Consider the following 10,035-nt stretch of genomic DNA (forward strand, 5'->3'; position numbering starts at 1 on the left):
CCCTCTTTGTTACTTACTATTTCTCTAGGTTGCTGAGCCAAAATGGCGAAGGTAGAGAGACGATCACATAAGCATTTCGTATGGGATGCATCGGTAAGCACAGTTTTACATCCCTGGGTGGACCAGGTTCCCAAAGAGTCGTTCCTGCAAAGGAGAGAGAGAGGAGGGGGTGGGGGAAATGGGGGTAATTACTCCTGACGGCCGGTTCCGTGAGGAGACTTTAAACGAAAAGTCAGCATGTGTCTCTCTGAGTAGCAAGAGAAAAGGAGAACTACATAATGTTTTGTGCATTTCTATATCTTTAAACAGGAGGAATTCTTTAGTGTTGATATCTACTTTGAGAAATCAGCTAAGAAACTAACATCACTTGTAATTGGGGCCTGTCAGATTGAGGGAATATTTGTCTACAAATGAATAAGCAGCAAAACCTCCATAGATGGTTATGGATCCTACTGGGGATTTTTAATAACAGAGTAATATATCAGAATGGGTTATGCCAGTTGGACCGGGAGATGCCGGATCTTCTGTTCTGACTGCTATTTTTGCTGAGGATTTGGGGTTTTTTTGGTTGTTTTTAGCTAGCAGCCTTAGAAATTTCACCCTGGAAACGGCAGCATCAGATGCCTCCAACTCTTGCCTTAGCTCCAGCAGAGGGGTGGATTTCAGTACAGCAGCACACATCACCAAAGAGACACACGAGTTCGCCCTCCAGACATCACTCAGTCAACTCGCCTTTCCCTGGCTCCCTCCCTACTCGGTTCTTTTTCTTGGGGTGGCAGCACCAAGCTAACCCCAAGCCAAAGCAATCGTTTGCTGGCACCTTTCACCAACCACCCCTAAACAAAACAAGATGATTAACACAGCCCCCGAATTCAATTAGACATTCAATATGCTAATGCGAGGTCTGAAACCCACCCCAGCAGAACAATAAAAATGGTATCAACCCACGTTTTCTTTGTGCAAGCAAGGAGAAGGAGAGGGAGAGACAAAAAATCATCTCTCTGTTTTCCTGAACTGCAGTGGGGGGTGGGGGGGAGAGGGGGGAACATTTTCTACAGGAAAAAGGGGTTGGTTTCAACTAAAGCAAACATATTATCTTTACATGTGTTATATTTAGAGAACAACTGGGTTTCTTTCATCTTTTTTCCTCTCCTTTCATGTCCAAGGAGCAACTGCAGTGATTCTGCTGCCAGCAGCAGCATGTGTGCTGTCAATTCCTGTCCATTTCACCTCAGGTCACTAAATGACTTAAAAAAAAAGAAAAATGAAGGTCGAAGAAACAAGGTGGGGGAATAATAATTTCCAGTCCCTGTGACCACCCTTGGTTCACCTCTTCTGCCTTGACAACACACCTCTGTAAGTGATTCTATATGCCAGGGCCCTCATGCAAAGGCAATTTGTTATCCCAAGCCTGCTCTCAGAGTGCAGTTCACCCCAGGCCACCTCAGCATTTTGTGCCACTAGTTTTTGAACACACCAGATGTAACCCTTACACACTATTGTCTTCGAAACAGAATCCTATAATAAACAAAACAAACAGCGACTGAGGGAAACAATTGAGAGAAAATGACCAATTCCTCAAGCCACTAAAGCAGTTTATTAGCTTTCCCTCACAAATTGTGTCTTTCAGAGGGCCACAGGCTAAAACAACATCCACTATGAAAAATATAGTTACATATTTTAAACTCAGAAGCCTTATCTTCTGGATAACTTAAACCAATTTATTTTATTAGCTTTCTTGTCTCTTCTCTTATTGTGACACACAGTTAAGGCCAAATGAAATGCGTTTATCTTTGCTGATTAAATATTAAGGATTGATAGCTTAAGAGAAATTGACATATTTAAAAAGCAAAGGATGGTATTATTCATCCTGAGAATAAGATTTAATAAATTGAATTCACCTTATGCTGAAAAGCATTGGATGCACAATTGATCCAGTTAGCACTAAATCCTTGCTGATGGTGTCCAATGCACGAGAGTTAAACAACTTCTAATTATAAAATCACAGACACCAGTTTAGTTTAAAACAAAGCATCTGTTAAAAGTATAATTATATTTAAAGTACTATAAATCATGGGCAGTCCAGCAGGTTTAGACTGGCTCATTCAGTTCTTCAAGTCACTTGCACAAATACAACTTTCCAGTCACAGAGTAGCTGAGCCACAAATACACTACATATTTTGCAAAACTTTTTCAATACTACCCAAAATTTTGTAAAATTTCCAAAATCAATCTGAAACAAACAAAGCAGTCTAATTGGATTCCAAAATAAGACATAATGGCTGGAGCAGAGTCAGTCAAACATGGACACTTCTAACATTTTATTGTTCATTTTTTTCAGTGACACACGCTCTTTTCTTGCTTAACAGCATTATGTTTTTATAAGTTGCAGATGAAAATTCATTAAATAAGTTTGTTCTCTCTCTTCTAATCAGTGCAGTTAAAAAGAAAAAGAAGCCTAATTAATAAATATATTTGTAATCTGTTGAAATTACGGCTAACAGAAGCTGCACCTAATGTTACACTAAGTCCATGAAGGAGACCAAGTAATGAACAGCACAAAAGTGTGACTGCAACTTGTTACATGAGGCTTATGTCAGCAGAACAGCAAATGCATGATTACTAATTCCCTCAGAGATGCTGGTAATTTTGACTTGTTGACATAAAGTAACAATATGGTTTTAGGTATAAAGAAAATAAGGAATGAAAATACGGAATTAAAACGGATAAATGCATTTAGTACATCTCAATGCAACACTTTTTATGAAGTCCTCCATCTATGATCTGTCCCTCATATAATGCAACTCTTCTTGTCTAATCAGAATCCATCTCCTGCTTAGAAGTTTCATTCCTTTTTGGTGTGATTTTCTTTGACTATGTGTCTAACATTTGGGGTTATTATATGAATATGCAAAAGGACACCTATTATTCCTGTGGATCTTTCTTGTTATGCAGAAAGCCATAAAGGAGTGACAGGTACTGTTAACACATGTTCTATTTATATCAAGGGAAATTATTGAATTGAAAATATGTAGCAAATATAGATGTAGGTTCATGCCCATTATTGGCAATTTTTGTACTCTTCTACTGAGCTACAGATGATTTAATCAACCTGGCAGAATTCCCATGATAGAAGCAAAGGAATTCCCAAGAAGCATAGATTCACCATTGCAGATCTTGTGTCATCCTGCAGTTGAGGCAGGGAAAAAAGCAGGGGAATTAGAGAAGTAGGGGGAGAAGTTCTAAATAGGATGTAACTTGGGCCTAAAAATCTATGGCTAATATGGCATATGCACCAAGAACACCCTCAGCTCCAATATTTATCTGTAAGTGTGCCTTTCTGTGAGTAATCTTACAGCTAGTGGAATGTTGGAGTGTCTTTTCAGTACTCTTTCAGAGTTTAAGGTGAACTTCTTAGTTCTATGCAACAAAAATGATGGCCAAATGATGTACAGAAAATTATTTGAATTGTGTATTATATAGAAGGAAAAAAAAAAGTGAGTTTTACTCTTTGATAATGTATTATACTATATTGCATAATTATGCTTACTACTGAAAACAATGTTTTTACTGCCTCAGACATCAAAATTGAAATGTGGTTTATAAGACAGGACCATCTTTGTAAAACAAAAAACTCACTCATGACACAATTGCCTATCTGACAAAGACTGACAATCAGGCCACATTTAGTCACTTACTATTGATTTTTTTTATAATTAATAGTATACATCTCTTACTAATTGCATAGGTTTGTTCACTTTAACTTCCTGACATATAAAAATCAGTTTTGACTTTGTTATCAGACTCAATAAAGGACTTCACCTCATACCATACACTGTATACTTTATTAGCTTATTTTGAAGAAATGTTTTTCAAATGAAAGATTTAATTTTTTCTTTTTGAGATTCTGTGAGACAAAGGAAGCTAACAACACCTAAGTGAACACTTTTTCCCAGACTAGCAACTAGTGATCCAAGTAGTTGCCTGGGTTTTTATAATAAACAAAGAGCTGACATCTTGCTACACATCTATGATGGTAGCCTACTTGAGTCATTTCTTTGCTGATTGATAACTGTGTTTAAACTAGGATAAGAAAGCTTTTTGACCATTAAGTTATATTACTTAAATACAGCAAGAATCTGTTATTTAAGTATTTAATTACAGCTTTGTAGAAAGAAAACTACACAAGTTAAGAAATTATAATATTTCTGCTGAGATTATTTTAATTCTTCTTAATTCTTGTGTATGTACATTTCTATAAATTTCTTTTCTGTTCAACTAGGTGCTGTTTTTCCTGTAGGACAGACTTCAGTATTCCAACTCCATTCACAGTAAAGAAATGACATATAATGATAAGAAGCACATGGAAAATGCAGACATAAAATTTTTTTAGCCTAGCAAAAGGCGAGAAAGAAGCTCATGGCCCTTATAAATAGCAGGTTATATATATCACTGTGTCTGTTCAGAAGTGCTAGCTGGCACATTAATGAAGATAAAGTCCTTCCAACACCTGCTTGCTTCTTTACACCTGGACCTAAAGTCCCAGGGAAGTCATAGGGAAGGCTCAGCTGCAGGAGTCTCCTTTCCATTGTGCATGTTCATACATCTGAGACATGACCTAACTCTTAGCATGCACAATTTATTCCGTGATCAGTCTTATTCCTATCAGCAGTATATGGCAACATCTGGTTTATGGCCACAGTTTTTCCTAAAGTAAAAAAAAAAAAGTAATATAAAGGAAAAAGAGAAAAGAAATAGGACAAAGAAAATGTAGAGATGAACACACTTTCCTTAATAATGTCACACATAAAATTGCGGTTTAAAAAAGTATTGTTTACCCTGAAATTGTTAATACATTTAACATTAGGTCATTATGATTTAGGGCTTTCCTTCCCCTCATATGATTAGAAAAAACAATCCATGAAATTGTGGAAATGAAAATAAATAAAATAAACAAAACCAACTGCCTTATGACTATGTCTAAAATACTGCAAATGTCCAACAAAGGATGTCTGCATTTGTGTGGTATCAGAAGAATGAGCTGGGTGATGAATATATTGCAATTGGATCTCCAACCAGGTTACTATAGGGAGTTCATTTTCCTAAAGACTAAGGCCACTTTTCCAATTCAGACACTGAATTGTTCAATTGTCCTCAAAGACGTACTTGTGAATATCTTTTTTTTGTCAAAGAAAATAGAAGTCTTTGAAAATTTAATTTTCTCGCTGATCTTTATATTAAACATAAATCCTATATGAATAATTGTTTTGTAAAAAAAATGTGCATCTGGGCTGGAAACCAAATTTTATTTTAATGTGATTTAAACTAGATGAGCTATTAAACCCTAAAGAGTAGGATTTGTAACAGAGCCCTTGTAGTTATAAGCATACATTGTTAGATCAACTTTCTAATAATGTACAACTTAAAGAAAGTTCCATTGGATGGACCAAAAATTGGCTTCGTTATCTGTTTGGCTACTATAAATAAATGATTCATCAACAGGAGAGTTGTGGAAGTGCATATTAATGCTTGTGATATTATTTTATTACTTCCTGTATTTCCCTGTCCATACAGTTTAGGGCATGATCTAGCACACCATATGTTTGAACTGTGCTGTAATCAATAGTTGCCCTTCTATCAGACTACTGCAAGTGTGTCAATGTGCAAAATGAAAAGAAATTCTAAAGAAATTATATGACCAAACCAGGATGAAACAAATACTAGGCGTTTCCTGCCTCCTACTGCATAGTTCTTGATTAGTGGTCCTCTGTACTACTGCTACTGCACAGACTTATCATTATTTGAGTTATGGGATTCATTCATGTTTTTGAACAACATTGGAAAACCACAATCCTTCAACTCTATTTCTGTATCTTAACAAGCCTAGTGGATTGCATTTGAATAAGAACACTGTCCTCCCTTTCTCAAAATTATAGAAAAAATCTCCTAAGAAGATGAGTATCAGTGCATCAAAAAAATTGGAGGGAGACCTATCACGTTCCATAGCTTTATCTCTGTCTGCCTTTGTAGATGGTCTCGGAGAAAGTACAGTTGAAGGACTTTGGCAGTACACGCTGCCAAAGGATGTTGGTATCTATTTAGAATTTTTGAGAACTATGTCTTCTTTCCTCATGGACCTCCAGAATGACTGGAGCAGACAAGAGGCCCCAGTTCCCTTCCAAGTTATCTTGTCCCTTCCTATCTTGTCTAGGAAATCTTGTCAAGTTCTTAGAAACTATGTGAAGGAAAGTTCTTATTGAACTCAACCAGACTTATTGTGTAAAATTGGCAAACCATACTATTTGTGAATCTGTGTTCATGAAAGTTCCTATTGAACTCGATCAGGCTTACAGTGTTTGAGCAGTAAACCACATTACTTGTGAATCTGTTCATGAAAGTTCTTATTGACCTTGACCAGATTTATAGTGTTGAACTGGTAAACCACACAATTTGTGAATCTGCCATTGAGAATGATACCCACAGTACTGGTGCATCTCATTGAATGCAATCAGACTTACAGCACTGAATTGGTTATAATCAGAAATTAAGCCTAGCTGCACCCAACCCCTTTGATCTCTGAGGACTAGCTGGAAAGTAATAGCATTTATTTTCTGCCAAATTTCTGTACTCTTAATGCAACACACTCCTCACAAAATCAGTAAAATCTTTCATGTTCTTTTGTTTAGACTATAAATATGTATGTAGCTTTATGGCGAAGTAAGGAAAAATTGTCATGTAGTGCTTTCCAATTGATCAACCTACAAAATCTTTCATACTGTTATATTATTCACATGGACTCCTAGCAAAAAGGAACCTTGTAAATTGTCTATTGCTGGAGGCTGGGAAAGGTTAGGGGCTCAGAAGTTTGTCCTGGAAATTAAGAATGTCAAAGCCTGGATGAGGGTGGTATCTATTGTTAACGTTTCTTCCAAAAGACAAGCGATAAAGCACAGTATCATTAGTTTAAGTTTCAAGGCCAGCATGACCAGCAGGGAGAGGAACAGATGTGAAACAGAACTGAGGGGAAGAAAAGAGATTTTGCTTCCATCAGTGTTACTGTTACAACATCCTGTGCTATCCTACATTATATGGGCAGATATAACTAAAACTAGTACATGTCCAACCTCCTCAGTGCATGCTTTGGATTAGGCACCAGATATATGACCATAATCTATGAAAAAGGTTAAGCCACAAAATAAGAATGGCAGAAGCAAATATGTTAAGTGATCAGACCCTGAAATGATGCTCATTGCTCTGGTGATACATAAGAGAGCTGAGCTCTCCTTTGGAGCTAGATGCTTACACACTACCTTTCAAAATCTCAAGTTAGGTTCACCTTGAAGACGGACAGTGGATATTTTATCTCACAGCTCAATGGTTCTGAGATAGAAGAGGTGAGTTCAATTTCCTGCTGTTTTTGAGGGGTGTTGAATAGATAAATATTTGCAGCACATGACCTAACCCCAAACTACAGCATATTCTAGTGTAAGAGTACCCTCACCCCTTGTTGAAGTAGAATTATGCATTGGACCAGAAGGTAAAGCAAAGCATGGACTTTGTAGGCATATTGGGAAGAGACAGGGTTTGGCATCTGCATTCCAGTTCCTGCCCCATTCAGTGTTACCTACTCTGCAGATTGATCATTCAAATACCAGTATTACACGTTCTCTGAAGATCCTCAAGTCCTTCAGATATTTGTTTCTTCATATCTTAGCTGCATGACTAAGAACCCTCATAGTTGTCAGCATCTCCTCCCCTGTATCTTGTGATACCACCTGCTGCTCTTACACAATCCTACTGTGTATCCTACAACTGTTACCCATGGGTTCTCTGAAGAACACGTTGTGGGCTATGGCAGTTGGAGGTAAATTATTGCCTTAGTATACAATTTTTAAAGAAAGGAGTAAAGACATTTTTCTGTCTCCTTACACTTTGAAAACAAACTTAAGCCAGATTGAGATAAAACAACCAACCAATCAAAAAATAGGACACAGTTACAAATGTTTATAACTCAAAACCAAACCAAAACAAAATAAAACTGACATTTGCTCTACTGACATGGAGATTATGTCTCCCCTTTTATCCAGCTGTTAGTGTGCAAGATTTCTTAAGAATTCAGTTTATGAAGAGTCCTATTTTCTCTATATGTTAGACCCCAGGTTATGTCCTTTTCTTGCGTAAGACACTTGCTTTTTATAACAAGTCCTTTTTTGTAAATCCTTCCCAGAAGCTTAAACAGATCTAATCTCTTTTTCTTCAAATTCATTGATTTCTTTTTTATTTGGGAGATTATCTGACCACCCCTTTTAATTAAAATAAGTATTCTTTTTCTTCCTTAGAGATGTCTCTTCTTTAGATCAGATGTTATCTTTTGTACCTGACTGGCCAATTAACAACTGCTTCAATAAGAGTAATCCTTATCTCCCTATTCTCTCTTTGGTGAGTCAGCATGCATCCTGACTGAATCTGCACCAAATCTTTTACTGGTTATCAGGCTGCACATTAAAAACACATTTGATACAAATACCTCAGCAGGACGAAGGCATGTAGCTTGCTATTGGCTCTTGACTGAGATTGGACACGTAGTAATTAGCCAGTTCGAGGTGACAAGGGGTTGTAGGGACTGATACTTAACATCTCTGATTAGGTACTTTCTCTTCAGCAAAAACTTTAACTACAGAATGTAAAACAAAGTAGTCTTTCCCTTTGAGATACTCAATATTTAGTTATAATAGGAAAGACTAGGACTAATGGTGAATAGAGGGAATTAGAGTATCTTCCGTACTCCAAAATGCCTATTTCATTCTTATAGCATGGAGATTTCATTCTTACAGCACAGAGATTCATTCCTCTTGAAAATGTTCTGAATCTTGCAATGATGAGACCTCACCTTGTGTCTCTCCCATCCTTGGTGAGGTTTCTAACCATGGAACTATTAGACAAAAAACCTCTTCATACATGTGCTGTCCACGTTTTATGTACCAGCCAATTTGTGATTAAGTAAAGGCCACAGTCAAGACTGACAGAGAGATGACCTGCTTAAGTACCTTGATGAGAGTTGCTGCTAAGGTTCTTCTGAGCATGGTAGAAGAAAAATTTGATGGCCAAAAAAGATTAACAAAGAACTCATAAGAACCTCTGGATTTAAGATTCTCCAGAGTTGTACAATGGCTGGAGAGGGGGTCTGGCAAAGCCCATGAAGGATTGAGTGGTGGGTATCTCCCTATCTCATATAATAACTGAAAAAATTAAAATGGGGCAATGCAACAAATCTGAGCATGCAGCTGAGATGCAGTGACTTTATATATGCCCAACTAAGAGCAAATCTAATGCAGTACAGCTAAACACAAAGCTTTTTTATAGTTTTTATGATATGGTTAAAAACCAAAACCAAACAATTCAGATGTCGCTAAGCTGGTAGATGTAAGGTGTATATTGAAAACTCTATAATTCACAGACCTAATTTCTATATCGTTATAAAGTGATGCATCTTTTTTGTCTTAACAATTTTCACTTTTATTTTAAGATGTGGGAATATCACTGTGGTTACAGAATCAAATAAAAGTCAAGTACAGACTTAAGGAATGGAGATTCTCTTGTTAAAGAAAAAGAAGATGCAAGAGACACCTCCTTAGTGTATATTTTAGTCTCTTCTAAGTTAGTCTTAGCCCTGAGGTTCTTGTCTTTTGGTCAGGTTTATTACCTCAGGACTTAATGTGTCTGCTCAGCTTCCAATCTCAAAATGGTTTGAATGTAGCCTCTTTGGAGTCAAGCCATGTGAGGTACTGCTCATCTGAATCTGAGTGTTTTTATTTACCAACCAACTGCCCAAAAAGGTAAACTACAGCTAACCGATTTGTTTTTAATACCACTTCACACCTGTGTAATGGTAGTGTTGCCTAAAAAAAAAAAACCAGCTGACGTTAATAATCTCTAGAGATACACCTAAAGTGTTTCACTGAGGTTTTGTCTAGGAGTGCATGGGAGAAGTACATGTGCATCACACTGCACAAAACATGACAGCAGCCTCTGGGG

General features: G+C 37.0%; 1 protein-coding gene across 1 annotated transcript in view; it reads right to left on the reverse strand.

Annotated features, from left to right (window-relative positions):
• The window catches only part of ADGRB3 (adhesion G protein-coupled receptor B3), a 449,879-nt gene that overhangs the window by 96,405 nt on the left and 343,439 nt on the right, over nucleotides 1–10,035 (reverse strand). Inside the window, exon 17 of the mRNA XM_008637622.2 lies at nucleotides 18–144. Within this exon, the coding sequence (XP_008635844.1) occupies nucleotides 18–144 (127 nt within the window). The remainder of the gene's footprint in view (nucleotides 1–17; nucleotides 145–10,035) is intronic.

Source organism: Corvus brachyrhynchos, unplaced genomic scaffold, assembly GCF_000691975.1.
Source record: "Corvus brachyrhynchos isolate BGI_N302 unplaced genomic scaffold, ASM69197v1 scaffold136, whole genome shotgun sequence".
In the NCBI taxonomy this organism is placed as follows: domain Eukaryota; kingdom Metazoa; phylum Chordata; class Aves; order Passeriformes; family Corvidae; genus Corvus; species Corvus brachyrhynchos.